Source organism: Scyliorhinus canicula, chromosome 11 (assembly GCF_902713615.1).
Source record: "Scyliorhinus canicula chromosome 11, sScyCan1.1, whole genome shotgun sequence".
NCBI lineage: Eukaryota > Metazoa > Chordata > Chondrichthyes > Carcharhiniformes > Scyliorhinidae > Scyliorhinus > Scyliorhinus canicula.
Genome location: NC_052156.1, coordinates 103,483,882 through 103,504,281, shown reverse-complemented (window position 1 = coordinate 103,504,281; position 20,400 = coordinate 103,483,882). Strand labels below are relative to the sequence as shown.

Below are 20,400 nucleotides of genomic sequence, written 5' to 3'. Positions count from 1 at the left end.
ACAGTGCCCCCAGCAAGGAATCAAAACCGGGTCCCTGGGGCTGTGAAGCAACAATGCTAACCACTGTGCTGCCCATCACCATGTGTGAACGGCACCCCCAGCCATTCCCATGGTTGAAGGGGCACAGCTGACAGTAGCTTCTAGTGCTCCAGACATTCGCTGCACTGCTAGGCTACTTTCTCTATCTCAGTGTTTAGGCCCAGCCACCAAAACCTAGCTACGTTCTAGCATTTTCATTTTGGACATCCCTGTGTACCCGGTGTGCAAATACCTTAGGATCAGGTCCTGGCTCTTGCCTGGGATGATGTTGCGCATACCCCATAACAAGATGCCATTTTCCGTCCTAAACTCAGACATCTTCGTCGAGAATGCCTGCTACTCACCTGGTAGCCGTCTATGCTGACCCCCAAATAGCACTATGTGTCGAACCTTCGAAAGGACTGGGGAAGTCTTTGTCCACCCACAGATTTGAAACGCTGTAACAGGCAACAAATACATAAAGTTGAGCGCGGTCACTACCTTGGTCATCCTGGGAGGAGGGCGGGTTGGCAAAGGCAGTTGGTTTAATGCATTCGCAGTTACGATTTAGACACCAGGACGATGTTCAACTGAGTACTCGTAGGTGGCAACCAGGGGAGCACATGCTAAATCCTGGCGGAGGTGATGGGCTGAATTGCCTTGTCTTCTTTAAAATAAATGAGCAGTGGCTTGTGGTCCATGATGATTGTGAACCATTGAACGCACACGTATTGATGGAATTTCTTCACAGCGAAGACAGCTGCCAAACCTTCCCGATTTGCGCATAATTGCGCTCGGCCATGGCCAGTGTCCGGGAAGCGGATGCGATTGGCCTCTCACTGCCATCCTCCATGTGATATAATAAAAGGGCAGCAATGCTGTTCAGTGTCGCATCACACCCGGCAATTAGCTGTTTGGCAGGATCATAATGTGTTAACAAGCCGGAGGAAGTCAATTTTTTTTTTACTTTCGTGAATGCTGGTTCCTGTTACTTCCTCCACGCCAATTCCAGTTGTTTTTCAAAAGGAGATGCGGGGGCCTAAAATTGTTGCGAGGCCTGGAATGAAGTTGCCATAATAGTTCACCAACCCCCGAAAAAGACCGCAGCCCTTTCAGATGTAAGAGCCTGCTGAAAAGCCTGTACCTTCTCCATGACCAGGTGTAATCCCTCACAGTCCACTCGGTAGCCCAGGTACACCACTACCCTCGCTTGGAAACGCATTTTTCTCTCCAAAAGCAAATGCCCTACTCCGAGTAACAACAGAGCAACTCGTGCAAATTACTTAAATGTTCCTGTCTGGTTGCCCGTGATCAACACGTCATCCAGAAATATTGCTACTCGTGGAAATCTTTGCAGTACGTTTGCCATTACCCTCTGGAATATGGCACAGACCGACCACACTCCAAAGGGTTATCAGGTGTATATGTACAGGCCTCAATGGGTGTTTATAGCGATGTATTTACGGGAGGCAGAGTCCAATTTTAACTGCAAATACACATGGCACAATTAAAGCTTGGTAAACGAGTGCCCACCGGCCAATTTTGCGTATAGGTTGTCGATGCAGGGCATCGGGTAAAGATCCAACGGGTGGCCCTGTTGACTGTTAATTTATAGACCCCCCCCCCCGGCGGAGGATTCTTCTTCAGTGGAAGGATGCGAGGCCCCCAGGCGTGGAGACCTGGATCAACGATATGGCGGGGTTTATTAAATTGGAGGGTGAAATTTGCCCTAAGGGGATCAGTGCAGGGGTTCTTCAGGAGGTGGCAACCATTCCTGGATTTCCTGGCAGAACGGTAGAAAAAGGCCAGCAGCAGAAACCGGGGGGGGGGGGGTCTCTTTGTTTTGGGCTGAAGGGACGTGTATGTTTGTTCTTTGCTAATGACGGGCGTTAATGTATTTCTTCTTTTTTGTATACATGGGGGGTGGGGTTTGTTCTTTCTGTTCTTAGTATTTTCTGTTATTGATATTTTGTGAAAATTTGAATAAAAATTACTTTTAAAAATTTTTTTACAGACCCCATACAATCTGACCGTTTTATCAGGTTTGAGCACCAGGAACACCGGCGCTGCCCAATCAACAAAATCGACCAGCCTAATGATCCCAAGGCCTTTGAGCTGGCCAAGTTCGGCCTCAACCTTTGCTAAAAAGCCCAAGGGACCGGGTGGGCGCTGAAATACCTTGGCTGTGCGTCTGAGATTACCTGAATTTTTGCCATGGCCCCTTTTATTTTCCCCCGTCCAGGTTAGAAAACCTCAGAGTATTTTCCTTGCACTTCGTACAGGCCCTTGGATAACATTTGGAAAATATGTTGCCAGTCCAGGTGCAGCCGCTTTAGCCAATCGCAGCCTAGGGCCGTGTCTTTTGACTATGATCAATGGGACTCATCATGGGACTATGTCTGTAAACTACAGGGGTGATTGTGGTTCCAGCAATGGCGAATGGTTCACCAGTCTATGTTGCTAATCTTGCCTCGGTATCCCGCAGATTTATCTGCTGCACCCCCGACTTTATCTTGTCGCAAGTCTGCTTTCCAATAATGGAAACTGCAGCTCCCATGCCCAGCTCCATGTCTAATAGATGTCCATTAACTTGCACAGTTATCTTGATGGGGCCACTTGGAGTGCTATAACACAATTCAACTGCATTCACTCCTCTTCACGTTGGTCTAGGTAGAAAGTGTGAACCCTTGGTTGGTGCCTGCCTCGAACGGGGCACCTGGATCTCTGGCTGACTTGTGCCTTGCACTCCCTTTGGTCCCTGCGTCCACATGCCCTACAACATCTGGGCTGACCCTCTTATAGACTCCGGGGAAGTATCCCGTTGGGACGACTAGGTCCTTGACCCAATGCACCTGGCTCCTACAGTACTCAGTCCAGGGTGGGGTATCAGTCCTGGGGGGGCTGCTTGCCAGGAGGAAGGTGCATCCTGGGATGTTTACCCCATTCCCTGGATGTCTTGCACCCCTCTACAGGTGCTTTCATGGGAAAACAAAATTTGTACAGCCTGAAGATCTAGGGACGGTTTATCTAGCAACTTCCTTTTTTGAGTAACCATATTATTTACACCACAGGCAAAAAGGTCGTACAGCATTTCGGAAAGAGAAGTTCCGTATTCACAATAGTCGGCTAGTTTTCGTAGCCTTATCAAAATCTCGGTTAGGGAGACTCCAGGAATCCTCTCTGCTGTATTAAAATGGTATCTCTGCACTACAACAGATGGCTTAGGGTTGAAGTGTTGCGCCACTAGGGTTAACAATTGCTCAAAAGTTTTCGTGTCCAGAGCTGCAGGATATGTGGGGCTTTTTATCACTCCATAAGTATGTGTTCCACAGGCAGTCAGCAATCTTACTGTCTGTCGATCAGTATCTGATTGCGTTTGCCCAGAAAAAGTAAGGCATGCATTCTGCATACTGTGTCCAATCTTCTAAGCTTGCAATCTTCCAAACAAAGACATATTCGTTAAAAAAAAATCTCCAACATTTATTCTGCTAGGAGGTGGTTCACCACGAGCAGTGTCGACAGTAATCCAATTTTGTAGACCACAAATGAGTCTGAACCGAGCTAGTAAAAAAAAAAACTTGGTTGGTTGCCCAGCAATTATATTTACAATATACATCAGATTCTAGCCGGATCTGCTTTGTCAATTCCATACCTGGCCAACTTTATACAGATCTTAACCGTGAATGATCTAGGGCTCCCTGTCCCCTTAGTGGGGGTGCTCATATTCGGCGAGGCCCACGGGGAGACTGATTGCTCCAACCCCGTGGATCGCACGCAGGTTACGACACTTACATAACTTAGGAACTCTTTTTAATTATCTCCTGTTCACCACGTTTCCCTCTCTGCCTCTCCTGATCTTCTCACTCGTAGTTTCCTTATCCTGATTCTCTTGCTCGTCGTTTCTCTCTCCTAATTCTCCCGCTCGCGTTTCCCTCCCTGATCCTTAAGCTCACATTTCCCTCTCCCGATCCTCCCATTCACCATTTCTCTCTCCTGACCCTCCCGTGCATTGATCCCCTCTATTGAACACTTGCTGTCCTGTGAGCAAGGGGTCAAGGAAGGGAAGCGGCGAGTGGAAGGATCGGGGTGCCCAACAACCACACTAAAATCAAAGTGTGCTGTAAGAATGCCCCTCAAACAAGGGTTACTTTTACAAAGGGAAACAAAGGCAATGGAGGGGGGACGTCAGAGATCAGAAAAATACTACAAAGGTGGAATTCTATAACTGAAAAATCAAAATTCCACCTATAAGCAGAAATTTCTCATCCCTGCAAATGTACATATATGGGTTGCATTAAACTCCTCTGCAAGTACTTTAGTTTGATAGACTGCCAAACACCATTCAAATGAAGATGGTCAACAGGTTCAGGAACCAGCAAACTACTACTACCCATGAATTGTACCCCAGTAAGTTTAAGAGACTTTAAACAAAGGGAGAAACAGTGAGTTGTGCAGCCATCTGGAATGGCCACTTACAAACAGGAACAGAGAAACTCGCAAAGCCTGGTGGGTAAAATAGACAAAGCAAGATTCAGGCAGGCTCAGAGCCCGAAATGTATATTTGCAAGCAAGGAGTCCAGACGGTATCGAAACTGCGACCAATTAGCATTGTAATGGGGCCGATTAGCATTTGATGACCCATCTTCACCAAAACAAAGGACTGGTACTCGAGCAACCGGTACAGTCCCAGACATTTCGGCGCTACTCCCTGTTCGAGGGAAGCGTAAACAACAGGGTCAGTGACTGCTTGGGACACGCTCAGCAATCCAGACCCCCGCCCATTTATTGGTTAGAAATCAAACACAGTGATTGGGGATCACCCAAATGGTGGGGTCCAAACTGAAGGACTGCCCAAAAGAGCGCAAAAATCCCCAAGTATAAGAGAGTCCGCAATATATTCATCCTCCCTTGGACCTGAGCCTCAGCTTTGACCATTTCCAAGTGCAGCACCACCAGAAGCAAGTCCAACTTCAACGCCCGCTACCAGACGGATGAGCCTAGCTGAGCAGCAGTTACTTCTCCAGACTCGATAGATCCAGAGTCGAACAACGGCCACTGTTCCTCTGACGTAAACCGGGTGTCTGAAGTTAAGTACATGTTGTCTTAGTTGATAGGTGTAGTTAACTAGTAGTGTATGTTGCATGATCCATTGTGTTTGTAAATAAAGTACCCATGACCTTGAACTAACAAACTGGTGTTTGGCTCTTTGATCGATAGCCGGCTGAACCTTGTGGTGATATCATTTGACACCTGGCGACTGAGCATTAGAATATAGACAGAAAAGAAAGAAGGGCAAACCCACTGATTGCCATAGTTGGAGCAGAGCCACAGAAAAGGCAACAGTTGGTATATATCAGTTCTACACATATCAAAAAAATAAAGAATCTGCACAAAGTCCTTTATCAGTTTTGACTAAGTCAGATAAGTAGATGTCATGGACATATTTTGCAGAGGAGATGGAGCAAGGATTCGAGGGAAATGGCAGCAGGGAGGAAAGAGATAGTTCATGAGTGCAAGCTCCTACTGGATAGAGGTTTGATTCTTGGCTTGTCTATGTGGAGTCTGCATGTTCTCCCCGTGCCCCGGTTTTCTCCCGCAAGTCTCGAAAGACGTGCCTGTTAGGTGAATTGGACATACTAAATTCTCCCTCTGTGTACCCGAACAGACGCCGGTATGTGGCGACTCAGGGCTTTTCACAGTAACTTCATTGCAGTGTTAATCTAAGTCTTGAGACAATAAAGATGATTAAATAATCTAAATATACTGCAACACCAGTTGGACCAATGGCCTGATTAAGTTACATGTACTACATTGAATCAATTGAACATGGGGCAGCAGGGTAGCATGGTGGTTAGCATAAATGCTTCACAGCTCCAGGGTCCCAGGTTCGATTCCCGGCTGGGTCACTGTCTGTGTGGAGTCTGCACGTCCTCCCCCTGTGTGCGTGGGTTTCCTCCGGGTGCTCCGGTTTCCTCCCACAGTCCAAAGATGTGCAGGTTAGGTGGATTGGCCATGCTAAATTGTCCGTAGTGTCCTAATAAAAGTAAGGTTAAGGGGGGGGGGGGGGTTGTTTGGGTTATGGGTATAGGGTGGATACGTGGGTTTGAGTAGGGTGATCATGGCTCGGCACAACATTGTGGGCCGAAGGGCCTGTTCTGTGCTATACTGTTCTATGTTCTATGTAAAGATGGTCAAATTAACTCAGAGTTCTCAATGTTGATTTTTTTGAAAAGGATTGGAAGCTGAGCATTATGATCAACACATTTCAAATTGTGATACTTGACCTTCAAGGAAACACAGAGTTCTTGGAAAAAGAATCCACACTTGACCTTCCTTTGTTTAGTTTTAGTATTGAAACTATCACCTTAATCATTGATTTACAGAAGCAAAATGGAGTATTTGGTGTGCCAAATATTCAACAACATTATTTTAGCTGCTCCATATTTCATACTATGAATTTGTTACCATCTGTGTTGAAAAGGAAACTTGAATCCCACTTCAAAAATGTGAGGTCAAAAAGATTGAGGTTTTTCCCCAGCTGACCCTAGTAAGCACAGTAAGAAGTCTTACAACACCAGGTTAAAGTCCAACAGGTTTGTTTCAAACACGAGCTTTCGGAGCACGGCTCCTTCTTCAGGTGAATGGAAAGGCTTGTTCCAGAAATGTTTATATAGACACAGTCAGAGATGCCCCGGAATGCGAGCACCTGCAGGCAATCAAATCATCAAAGATGCAGAGAGAGAGGTAACTCCAGGTTAAAGAGGTGTGAATTGTCCCAAGCCAGTTCAGTCGGTAGGCCTCTGCAAGTCCAGGCTTGTTGGTGGGGGCCGAATGTAATGCGACATGAATCCCAGATCCCGGTTGAGTCTGCATTCATGCGTGCGGAACTTAGCTATAAGTTTTTGCTCAGCAATTTTGCGTTGTCGCGTCTCCTGAAGGCCTCCTTGTAGAATGCTGACCCGGAGATCAGAGGCTGAATGTCCTTGACTGCTGAAGTGTTCCCCAACTGGAAGGGAACAGTCCTGCCTGTTGATAGTCGCACGATGCCCGTTTATTCGTTGTCGCAGTGTCTGCATGGTCTCGCCAATGTACCACGCTTCGGGACATCCTTTCCTGCAGCGTATGAGGTAGACTACATTGGTCGAGTCGCACGAGTATGCGCCGCGTACCTGGTGGGTGGTGTTTCCACGTGTAATGGTGGTGTCCATGTCGATGATCTGGCATGTCTTGCAGAGATTACCCTGGCAGGGTTTTGTGGTGTTGTGGTTGCTGTTCTGAAGGCTGGGTAATTTGCTGCAAACAATGGTTTGTTTGAGGTTGCGCAGTTGTTTGAAGGCCAGTAGTGGGGGTGTGGGGATGACCTTGGCAAGATGTCCATCCTCGCTGATGATGTGTTGGAGGCTGCGAAGAAGATGTCGTAGTTTCTCCGCCCCAGGAAAGTACTGGACGACGAAGGGTACTCTGTCAGTGGTGTTCCGTGTTTGTCTTCTGAGGAGGTCGGTGCGGTTTTTTGCTGTGGCGCGGTGGAACTGTCGATCAATGAGTCGAGCGCCATATCCCGTTCGTACAAGGGCATCTTTCAGCATCTGTAGGTGTCTGTTGCGCTCCTCCTTGTCTGAGCAGATCCTGTGTATACGGAGGGCTTGTCCATAGGGGATGGCTTCTTTAATGTGTTTCGGGTGAAAGCTGGAGAAGTGGAGCATCGTGAGATTATCTGTGGGCTTGCGGTAAAGCGAGGTGCTGAGGTGGCCGTCCTTGATGGAGACGAGTGTGTCCAAGAATGGAACTGAATTTGGAGAATAGTCCATGGTGAGTTTGATGGTGGGATGGAACTTATTGATGTCATCGTGTAGTCGTTTCAGTGATGTCTCGCCGTGGGTCCAAAGGAAAAAAATGTCATCGATGTATCTGGCCGACAAGAGGCCGACAGCGAACCCAGGGACACGACCAATGAACTGGAACAGCAGACCGCGAGATCTGCAGTGCAGCAACCGAAAAGGAAAGAGTCAAATTGGACCCCTCCGGAAGGCCGCTGCCCTAGACTCGACATGTATGCTCAAGCCGTCAGAAGTCGTGTCAATGCCAGATTCATCACTCGCAATCACAAGGCAGCCTCAAACGTCACCCAAGCACAACGCAACGCCATCCGCACTCTCAAGACCAACCGCAACATCGTCATCAAACCAGCAGACAAAGGAGGGGCCACCGTCATACTGAACAGAACAGACTACTGCAAAGAAGTATACTGACAACTCGACAACCAGGAACACTACAGGCAGTTACCCGCAGATCCAACCAAGGAACACATCCGCCAACTCAGCAGACTGATCAAGACCTTAGATCCAGACCTTCAGAACACCCTACGTGCTCTCATCCCACGTAATCCCCGCATTGGAGATCTCTACTGCCTCCCGAAAATACACAAGGCCAACACACCAGGCCGTCCTATCGTTTCAGGCAATGGGAACCTGTGTGAGAACCTCTCTGGCCACATCGAGGGCATCTTGAAACCCATCGTACAAGGTACACCCAGCTTCTGTCGCGACACGACGGACTTCCTACAGAAACTCAGCACCCATGGACCAGTTGAACCAGGAACATTCCTCGTCACAATGGATGTCTCGGCACTCTACACCAGCATCCCCCATGACGACGGCATTGCTGCAACAGCCTCAGTCCTCAACACCGACAACTGCCAATCTCCAGACGCAATTCTGCAACTCATTCGTTTCATTCTAGACCACAACGTCTTCACCTTCGACAACAAATTCTTCATCCAGACGCACGGAACAGCCATGGGGACCAAATTTGCACCTCAATATGCCAACATCTTCATGCACAAGTTTGAACAGGACTTCCTCACCACACAGGACTTTCAACCGATGCTATACACCAGATACATCGATGACATTTTTTTCCTTTGGACCCACGGCGAGACATCACTGAAACGACTACACGATGACATCAATACGTTCCATCCCACCATCAAACTCACCATGGACTATTCTCCAAATTCAGTTCCATTCTTGGACACACTCGTCTCCATCAAGGACGGCCACCTCAGCACCTCGCTTTACCGCAAGCCCACAGATAATCTCACGATGCTCCACTTCTCCAGCTTTCACCCGAAACACATTAAAGAAGCCATCCCCTATGGACAAGCCCTCCGTATACACAGGATCTGCTCAGACAAGGAGGAGCGCAACAGACACCTACAGATGCTGAAAGATGCCCTCGTACGAACGGGATATGGCGCTCGACTCATTGATCGACAGTTCCACCGCGCCACAGCAAAAAACCGCACCGACCTCCTCAGAAGACAAACACGGGACACCACTGACAGAGTACCCTTCGTCGTCCAGTACTTTCCTGGGGCGGAGAAACTACGACATCTTCTTCGCAGCCTCCAACACATCATCAGCGAGGATGGACATCTTGCCAAGGTCATCCCCACACCCCCACTACTGGCCTTCAAACAACCGCGCAACCTCAAACAAACCATTGTTTGCAGCAAATTACCCAGCCTTCAGAACAGCAACCACAACACCACAAAACCCTGCCAGGGTAATCTCTGCAAGACATGCCAGATCATCGACATGGACACCACCATTACACGTGGAAACACCACCCACCAGGTACGCGGCGCATACTCGTGCGACTCGACCAATGTAGTCTACCTCATACGCTGCAGGAAAGGATGTCCCGAAGCGTGGTACATTGGCGAGACCATGCAGACACTGCGACAACGAATAAACGGGCATCGTGCGACTATCAACAGGCAGGACTGTTCCCTTCCAGTTGGGGAACACTTCAGCAGTCAAGGACATTCAGCCTCTGATCTCCGGGTCAGCATTCTACAAGGAGGCCTTCAGGAGACGCGACAACGCAAAATTGCTGAGCAAAAACTTATAGCTAAGTTCCGCACGCATGAATGCGGACTCAACCGGGATCTGGGATTCATGTCGCATTACATTCGGCCCCCACCAACAAGCCTGGACTTGCAGAGGCCTACCGACTGAACTGGCTTGGGACAATTCACACCTCTTTAACCTGGAGTTACCTCTCTCTCTGCATCTTTGATGATTTGATTGCCTGCAGGTGCTCGCATTCCGGGGCATCTCTGACTGTGTCTATATAAACATTTCTGGAACAAGCCTTTCCATTCACCTGAAGAAGGAGCCGTGCTCCGAAAGCTCGTGTTTGAAACAAACCTGTTGGACTTTAACCTGGTGTTGTAAGACTTCTTACTGTGCTCACCCCAGTCCAACGCCGGCATCTCCACATCATGACCCTAGTAAGGACTAGCAATAATTAGGGGAGATGAGGAGTTTTTGCTGAAACGATGTAGCTCTCACTTCTGACCAGTTATTCATCACTTAACTGTTATGTTACTGGTGATTGACCAATCAGACAAATTTGTATTCATGTTGCTCATGCCAGAACATCCTTTATGGCTTTGTGTTTTGGGAAGCATCAGAGCCTTGTATCAGTTAGCTTTCTGAATCATTTTTCTTGTGGCAAACTGAAAACTGATCTCTCATAGGCAAGCTGGCACTTCCTATTAACTGGCGGCATGGTGGCATAGTGGTTAGCACTGCTGCCTTACAGCTCTAGGGACCCGGGTTCAATTCCGGCCTTGGGTAACTGTGTGGAGTTTGCACTTTCGCCCCGTGTCTGCGTGGGTTTCCTCTGGGTACACTGGTTTCGTCCCATGGTCCAAAGATGTGCATGTGGATTGGCCATACTAAATTGCCCCTCAGCGTCCAAAAGGTTAGGTGGGGTCACTGAGTTACAGGGATAGGGTGGAGGCATGGGCTTAACTAGCTTTCCAAGGGCGGGTGCAGACTCGTTTGGCCGAATGGCCTCCTTCTGCACTGTAAATTCTATGATTACGGATTGAGACTAAGTAATCTAGGATAGCACACCCGAGGTGAACAATAAACTTATTTAGGATTTCCACTGTGCATCTGTGTCATTTGAGAAGCAACAAATAGCAAGCATACCAAACACTTTTGATAGCAAATTAAGCAAAAAGGCAGGCTTAGAAAGAGTAACTTAAAGCAGAAAGCAGTAACCGCAAGGCGATGAAGTCAGCCCATACACCACCAGTAAGGCGGTGGCATTGTCACTGGACTAGTAATCCAGAGACCTGGGGCAATGCTCTGGGGACATGGGTTCAAATCCCACTGTGGCGGATGGTGAAATTTAAATTCAATAAAAATCTGGAATTTAAAAAAAAATCCACTGATGACCACAAAACCATGACCTATTGTTATGAAAACCCATCTGGTTTACTCATGTCCTTTAGGGAAGGAAATCTGCCATCCTTAACTGGTCTGGCCTACATGTGACTCCAGACCCAAGGCAATGTGGTTGACTCTTAAATGTCCGTTTGGCAATTACGGATGGGCAATAAATGCTGGCCTAGCCAGTGACGCTCACATCCCATGCACAAATAAAACAAAATATTTAAGCAGTTGGGTGGCACGGTGGCGCAGTGGTTAGCACTGCGCCTGACGTCCCGAGGACCCGGGTTCGATCCCGGCCCCGGGTCAATGTCCGTGTGAAGGTTGCACATTCTCCCCGTGTCTGCGTGGATCTAACCCCCATAATCCAAAGATGTGCAGGGGAGGTGGATTGGACATGCTAAATTGGCCCTTAATTTAAAAAAAAAAATTGGGTATTCTAAATTTATTTAAAAAACATTGAAGCAGTTCATGAAAAGGTTAAGCAGACAAGTGAATCAGCCCCATTACTTCAAAAATTTGCTTGGAGGCTGTCTGAACTGCATCAGCTATACTGTTTCTTGCAACTATGTAGATAGTTTACCCATGGCATTGCATTTTATCTCCACACAGGCTCCAGCTATTCCAAAGCTGTAACTAATTGAGATATTAACAATGGTTAATTTTTACAACTTTGAGAAGTCAAATCTGTATAACAAAGGCAATGGCTGTTAAATTCTTAGTATATTCACTATGTACAAACAGGCAGGCCTAAACATGGCAACATACAATGTTTGTCAAGAATTGCAAATCAACATTGCCCGCAGCAGATTATTTATGCATTTCAGTGAAACCCAGTTCAAAACATGTGATCTTCCTGATCATATGAAATAGATGTCAATTGTTCACAACTTTTTAATCAAAATATTAGTGTCCTAAGAACACCATTCTACCAGTTTCAATAGCTATCTTGCCAAAATATTGGCCTAATAAATGCACAGCTTCAGGTTTCAGCATATTGTACCTGTTTACTGTTCCCTGAACTAGACTTCAAACAAGAGGTTGTATCAACATACCTCAAGACTTTTGCTTGCAGTGAATGTTATCCTTTTTTTTGTATAGTCTTCAATGGCCTTGGAAATGGCTTCTAACCATTCATCTCTTTCTGCCGCTGAACTGTATATTGGAAAGGACCAAAGTTCGGAATTAGTACAAAGATAAGGCACATTAAACAGATATAGAGAAGACTAAGAAAACCCAATATCAAAATTGACATCATGTGTTACCAGCATTTGCAGTTCTTGTTTCAACCGAATTCTTTGACACCTTTGCGAAAGGTTTACTTTCCTTAGATTCCAATGTTTTGTGTGATGGATTTCATCAGCTCCCATTGGATGGTGGGAGAGGAAAAAGCTCCATCCTTACTTCTCTAAATCATAGAATCATAGAATTTACAGTGCAGAAGGAGGCCATTTGGGCGATCGAGTCTGCACTCGAAAGAGCACCCTACTAAAGCCCACACCTCCACCTTATCCCTGTAACCCAGTAACCCAACCCTAACCTTTTTGGACACCAAAGGCAATTTAGCATGGCCAATCCACTTAACCTGCACATCTTTAGACTGTGGGAGGAAACCAGAGCGCCTGGAGGAAACCCACGCAGACACAGGGAGAACATGCAGACTCCGCATAGACAATGACCCAAGCCGGGAATCGAACCTGGGACCCTGGAGGTGTGAAGCAACAGTGCTAACTACTGTGCTTCCAAGCCACCCACCTGCATTGGAGCTGTGAAGTAGCCCAATCCCAGTTTACTGATTTTTTTCCCAAATTAAGATTGCCACCTCAGTCAGATATATAATTTTCTTTAATTCTTTCATGGGATGTGTGTGTCACTGGCTAGGCGAACATTTTGAATTGCCCATCCCTAATTGCCCTTGAGAAGGCAGTGGTAAGCATCTTCTTGAACAGCTGCAGTCCATGTGGTGTAGGTACACCTACAGTGCTGTTAGATATGGAGTTCCAGGCTTTTGACCAAGCTACAGTGAAGGAAAGGTGATATATTTCCAAGTCAGGACGATATGTAGCTTGGAGGGGAACTTGCAAATGGTGGTCTTCCCATGCACTTGCTGCTCTTGTCCTTCTAGGTGGTGGAGAATGGATGTTTGGAAAGTGCTTTTGAAAGAGCCTTGGCGAATTTCTGCAGTGTATTCTGCTGATGGTACACACAGCTGTCACTCTTATGTCGGTGGTGGAGGAAGTGGATGTTTGAGTGATAGATGGGCTGCGAATCAAGCGGAATAGTTTGTCCTGTATGCTGTTGCACTTCTTGAATGTTGACGAAGCTGCACTCACCCAGACAAGTGAAGTGCATTCCATCATGTTGTGTATTCACGATTATTCCTAGTTGGAACACGGTCACTTTAAGAGTTTGATCACATGATGTATTATTGCATTATCAGCAGTTTGGATGGGCTAACAGTCTATTCTAAGTCTGTGAGAAAACATCTTTCTCATAAAGCTCTTGTTTGTTTTGTATCTTTGTGGTCTGAAACCTGTACTTTTAAAATACCACAAAGAAACTGGGGACAAGGTGGTTGATCGACCTGCAAATGCCCAAAAAGAACTGAAGAAATCTGGTGGAGTAAGAAAAATTGTTAATCCAGATTGCAGCCTTCCATAAAGGATTAAGATAAAAACATTGCCGCACCAAAGCAGGAAACAGCCGGGAGGCAAATAATAGCAGCAAACATTGAAGGAACCAAAATTTAAACAAAGATTTTGGTGAATCAAAATGAGCTTGCCACGTGCTCTTCTCGGCAAGTTCTGAAACAGTGCTCCCTCTATATTGAGTAGCAAGTAAAGTAACAAATACCCTGCAACAATTAATTGAGAGCTGGGGTAGTTTATGAAAATATCGCAAAGGAACAGGCTGTGCTCAGGGTTATTTTGGTTGAAAAGGAAAAAAAGCGAGCTTGTGCTAAAAACTTCATGGCACATTGTGCTTATGTAAGTCTTCCCAATAAAAATGGTGGGAGCTTTTGGCACCATGGGACCACATATGGCGAATGACGGAGACTTGCAAGCCCATTTCTCATCAAAAACCTCAGTCATCACCGAGGGGTTCAGGTTCCACAAGCGTAACCATAAAGAAGGTGAATCAATCACACTATTTGTAGCTACTTTCAAGAAATTAGCCGAGTTGTGAATTTGGAAATGTGTTGAACGACACCATTAGAGGCAGACTTGTGTGTGGGTTAAGAAGCAAAGATATCCAGAAAAGGCTTTAACAAAGCAACTTGGACCTAAAAAAAGCTTATGAAGTCACGATCTCAATGGAACTTGCAGCTAAGGAAGTGCAACAGTTAAGCTTGAGTACTAAAATACATAAGGTATTGGCTGAAACCCGAACATCGACACAGGTTCGAAATTGCCATCGATGTGCAAAAACTGGGCACACAGCAACTGATTGCTGGGCTAAAGATGCAAAATGCAAGAACTGTGGTAAAAAGGGACACCTTAAACATGCGTGGGGGAAAAAACAACAAGTTACAACCAAAAATAAAAAGAACCAAACACATCAAGTGAAAAATGGAATGGTGGGAAGAGTATCCACACAGAAAGAGCGCAAAAAGGGACTAGAGTCATAGTTAGATGACAAATGTTGTTGGCCATTGCGGGCGCAACAAACCATTAATGGGTCACTTCTTTACTGGACAGACAACTGGTGAAAATACAGGTGGACATTGGCCACTGGCACAGCCAGTTCACTGGTCCCAGAATTTTTATAAAGAGAAACTATGATATACCACCTCGAATCCCTCAAAGATAATACTCAAAATCTATACAAGCGAAGTGGTTCCGTTGAGGGGCCGTATCAATGTAAATGTGCAGCTAAACGGACAGACTGCAGGCTTGTACTTACATGTTGTTAAAGGTAACTATCCAGCCCTAATGGGAAGAACGTGGCTGGAGAGAATCAAGCTAAACTGGGGTAAGGTAGATCATATCAGATGCTGAAGCAGGCTCAACCAAAAGCCTAAAGGAACATAAAGTAGCAGCTGCAGAACAAATTACAAAAGCAGCTACGGGTGAAGGTTTAGGCTAGTAGTGCTGGGGTCAAGAACCCAAAGGCTCAGCATACTGAAACAAATATGGTTCAGGATCAAAAAAAACAAAGGGTGAAGAGCTTACAGTAGATGCATGAGAATGCTTTGACCAAAATGTATGTCAAAAGTATACTGAAAAATTTGTCGAGGTGATCTGGGATGCTCCCTTTATAAATTCTGAACCACAGAGGAACAAGAGGCGAATCTCAAAATGCCTGACCATAAGGAAACTTGTGACTTCATTGGAAAGTCTTGGAAAAGAGTCGACTTCCTTTATGCATCAATGGTCAAGAAGAATAATAAACATTGCTGATAGTAAACTGTAGCAGCATCAAGAACAAATGGAGCCAGCACAGAAATCCATGAGGGATGTTTGGATGAGAGTTGCTCCAGATGACCGAATTAAGAGTTGGAGCCGCTCAGAGTACAGTCTGCAACACCAACATTCCTTTCCTATTTCACGCTGCAGAGCAGCATCTGAAGTCCAATGAACATGTCAACAGCAAGAAGAATTATCATAACCTGGCTTTATAACCTGGCTTTGCATCGAAAACCCAACCCTAAAGGCTAAATTTGACGTGTCCTTAAAGTACGAGAACCCTTTTGGGAATCCTCAGGAGCAACAGCTTCAACTAGATAGTTTTGAAGTTGCATTCCAGAAATAAGACCTAAAACACGAGGGTGAATTATAGCGAGAATGAAACCTCGAGCAGATTGACGAAATGTCTGACGGAGGAGTGCCACAATTTGGAGAAGGCACTTTAGAGGCTGTGCCACAAAATTCACATAAAGGAGTCCCTGCTAATACTAATCTTTATTGCCACAAGTAGGCTTACATTAACACTGCAATGAAGTTACTATGAAAAGCCCCGAGTCGCCACATTCCGCCGCCTGTTTGGGTACATAGAAGGAGAATTCAGAACGTCCACATTACCTAACAGCACGTCTTTCAGGATTTGTGGGTGGAAACCGGAGCACCCGGAGGAAACCCACGCAAAGGGAGAACCTGGGACCCTGGAGCTGTGAAGCAACAGTGCTACCCACTGTGTTACCGTACCACCCAATTATAATTATAATACATGCAATCAGCTCAGTCACTAACATTTTAATACATGAAACAGGTGGAATGAATTATTGCTGCACAGAGAACCTTGAAACTACAAGGGGCAGTACTTTTTCCTCAAAATATTTCCTCTTTTTATAAAAGGAAAATATTCACAGCCAGCATCAACAACCCTTAAAAATGTAAAACCTGTAAACATGGAGGGCCTTTCTACCAGGCCACTCCAGTGATATCTGCACCAAGATTGTCCTCTTATTTTCAAGGACCAGCAGGGGGCTCAATTTCAAGGTAGCCCAGTACCTGTCCTAGAATTTTCTGGAGCAATGAATCCAGATATCTTAGTTGTTTAATATGCTGCTGCAGACACACAGGGTTTTCTCCATCAGATACATTACTGGTGTGATCTAACAGGGAGACCCTATCCAAGGCACTCGTAACTATCAATAAATTAGCAGTGTAGCAAAAATATTCTTCCATCGAAAAGTACTGATTCAAGGCTTCCTTTCCTCTTCGATTGTTACTGCAGTTTTCACTTCCAGACAGATAACAGTTAACGTCAATCATGTCATTTCCATCTGTAATGAAAACAATTGTATCCTAGTTTCCTGCTGTGACTTATCAGTGCACTGCAGACATCCTGATGTGAGAAACTACAAAGATAGTTGTAAAGGACTGTATTAAAAAAACTGCTTCATGTAGAATAAAGGAAACATATCAGTCCACTAAGATAAAGACTGTTTAGAGACAACTTAGGCCAACATTTCACTGCTCTGAATAGTTAACATTACAGTGGAGTTACTGTGCAACAGTTGGTTTTGCCATATATAATCATAGGTTGCATACAATGTTAGATTTTTAGACTTAAAGCTGAAACAACAAATCACCATATTCATCCAGTTTGTCAGTCCAAAATGAGAATTTAAAAAAGATCTGCCTCCCAAACTGACTATGGAGGCAAACACGTGCAATAATAGATGAAACCAAAGCAAAGGGAACAAGTGTAAGCAAACATTCAGGCAAATTCTAATAGCAGGACAGTCAAAACACATGTTTATCTTCAGGTGAAAGCAGTAGTTTCATAATCAGAACATATATTGCCGCTCCTCATGCTCAGTTTGTAACATTCTTCATGGAGGTTGATGAATAAGCTGAATGCCTTCCCTCACAGCAGAGGGAAAAGGACGAAAGCATAAATAAACTCAACACCCTGAATAGAAAAATGTGTTGGGGGTTTCATTAGTTACAAATGATCTAGTATGGGGTAATAATATATATTTCTGAAAAAAGATATGTTGCCACAGTTTTTCATCTCACACTCATCAGACAAACGCAAGAATGCCAAATTTCAAATGATCACGACAATTTATACAACAGGAGAAAAGAGTACTGATTGGTTGGCAAGTCAAGACTGATTGGCCAAGGTGTTGCATGGATAAAGCAACGGGGAACTATTGACTCTCCAAGCTCCTGGATAATTCAAGATAGGCCCAAGGCTTTAACATCTTTCTTTTATTTGCAGAAAACTGGTCTCTGCGTATGAATGTATGTCACTTAAATGAGTTACGTTAAGAGTTTGACTGATTTTCTGAAATTGGTTGCTAGGGTAGCTATTAATGCACTCTAATTGTTCAGAAATTGCGGCCCAATTTCAGAATTTCATCCAACAGTCGATGCTTTGTTTTGGGTTTTGCAAGTTGAGTACGGTCTGTACTCTATTAACGAACAACCGAAGAAACTTGCTATTTGATTCAATTAGCCAATCGCTGGGATGTGCGGTCTACATACCTTGCATTGCACTGGTACCGAAATTGTGTGACGGGTGGAATGATGTTCTGGACCAATGACAGCACCCGATTCATGGAAAAAACTACAAACGTAGCCCTTGCACAGTAGCAGCATGAAACAGCTTGCTTAACTTGTTCAAAAGCTATCCTGATCAGATCATTGTTTACTGTGCATCACGTAAACTCACAAATGGACCACAAGTTGACACATTTGGACCTGGAAGCTACATGCTCTACCTCAAATTACCCTGGAACGGCAAAGTACCTGAAAAGTTTGAACAGGTTAAGTAAGCGTACATTCATATGCAGGGACGCGTTCTCTGTGAACAAAACAAATATTTCAAGCCTTGCACATTTTTTGAATTACCTAAGAGCATGATGAGCCAATATTTCCATGTTGCTTTCTCCATGGCAACACCTAAGACTCAACTTGCAAGCAAATCTGTACCTTTTCTCCTGTAGTATAAATTGTTGTGATCATTTGAAATTTGGCTTCCTTACTTTAGTCATGAGTGAAAGACAAAAGCAAAGGCAAAGTGAAAGACAAAGGCAACATGCCTCTCTTTTCAGCAATATTAAAGTTCTGTATTACCAAGTGACTGTTGGTAATAATTGACTTTTAATCATTGCTCCCATTATGCATGTTATGTGAGAATTTTTCAGGAGCCAGGTTTGCCAGTACTTTGTCTGCATGCTTTGAAAAGAAAGAGTTCAGCAACAATTATCCCCTGCTGACAAGAATGGTAGCTAAATTAGCAACTTATAGTTTACCAAACATACAATTGCCAGTTCAGGCATCAGTTCTGCTGTAAACTCCAGTCCTCCAAAATGATCTTGCACCGTAATAATTAACATAATTGTCCGCAAGGCACAGAAGTGGGCGGCACAGTAGTACAATGGGTAGCACTGTTGCTTCACAGCTCCAGGTTCGATTTCCGGCTTGGGTCAGTCGGTGTGGAGTCTGCACGTTCTCCCCGTTTCTGCGTGGGTTTCCTCTGGGTGCACCGGTTTTCTCCCACAAGTCCCGAAAGACGTGCTTGTTAGGTAATTTGGACATTCTGAACTCTCCCCCCTTGTACCCGAACAGGCGCCAGAGTGTGGCAACTAGGGGCTTTTCACTGTAACTTCATTGCAGTGTTAATGTAAGCCTACTTGTGACAATAAACATTATTAAAAAACATAGTATTATGAGCTTGTGTTCAGTAATCTCGTCAGCTCAAGTGCGATTTGTGCTGTGAAGCCTTCAATGAAATTATTGGCCATGAATGTTCTCTAATGAGAGGAGTGCCACGTTTAGTGTTGGAGATTGTATTCAGTTGGTACATAGAATGGATAACTACTGTGCTAACAGGTGCTAGGAAAACTATGTGCAGGAACATAAGCCGATGCATCAGTTGTTGCACTGCTGGATAATCTTGATCATAGATTTTACAGTGCAGAAGGAGGCCATTCGGCCCATCGAGTCTGCACCGGCTCCTGGAAAGAGCACCCTACTTAAGGTTAACACCACCACCCTGTCCCCATAACCCAGTAACCCCACCCAACACTAAGGGCAATTTTGGACACTAAGGGCAATTTATCATGTCCAATCCACCTAACTTTGCACATCTTTGGACTGTGGGAAGAAACCGGAGCACCCGGAGGAAACCCACGCACACACAGGGAGGATGTGCAGACTCCGCACAGACAGTGACCCAAGCTGGAATCGAACCTAGGACCCTGGAGCTGTGAAGCGATTGTGCTATCCACAATGCTACCGTGCTGCCCCCTGATGGCAGGGTAATGACGGCAAATCATTGTCAGCTGTGGTTCGGTTAGCAGCACCCCCTCCTTTGCGAAATAAATTTAGAGATTTAAGCACAAAATCTAGGCTGACTACATTAGTGCAGTTATGAGGAAGTGTTGCATTCTCAGAAATGCCATCTTGTGGGTGAAACGATAAATCGAGGCTCTGACTGCGAGAGAGCCCATGACTCAAGTTGAAGAGGAGTAGGAGAGTTTGCCCCAGTCTTCTGGCCAACATGTATTCCTGCATTAACACCTTAAAAGTACCTAAACGTAGTAAAGCACTTGGTGATATCATGTGATCGCGAAAGGTACTATATAAATGCAAGACTTTCTTCGAAATGAGGCTGATGAGGACAGAAATTGGTAGGTGGGAGAGACAGTATTTATAAAGCACTCCTGAAATCAGTAGTGTAA

At 45.3% G+C, this 20,400-nt stretch overlaps 1 protein-coding gene across 5 annotated transcripts in view; it reads right to left on the bottom strand.

Moving 5' to 3' along the window:
• The window catches only part of fgd6 (FYVE, RhoGEF and PH domain containing 6), a 243,997-nt gene that overhangs the window by 66,804 nt on the left and 156,793 nt on the right, over positions 1–20,400 (bottom strand). For all 5 annotated transcript variants that reach the window (XM_038810925.1, XM_038810924.1, XM_038810928.1 and 2 more), the window contains one exon: positions 12,320–12,419. In XM_038810925.1, the coding sequence (XP_038666853.1) occupies positions 12,320–12,419 (100 nt within the window). The remainder of the gene's footprint in view (positions 1–12,319; positions 12,420–20,400) is intronic.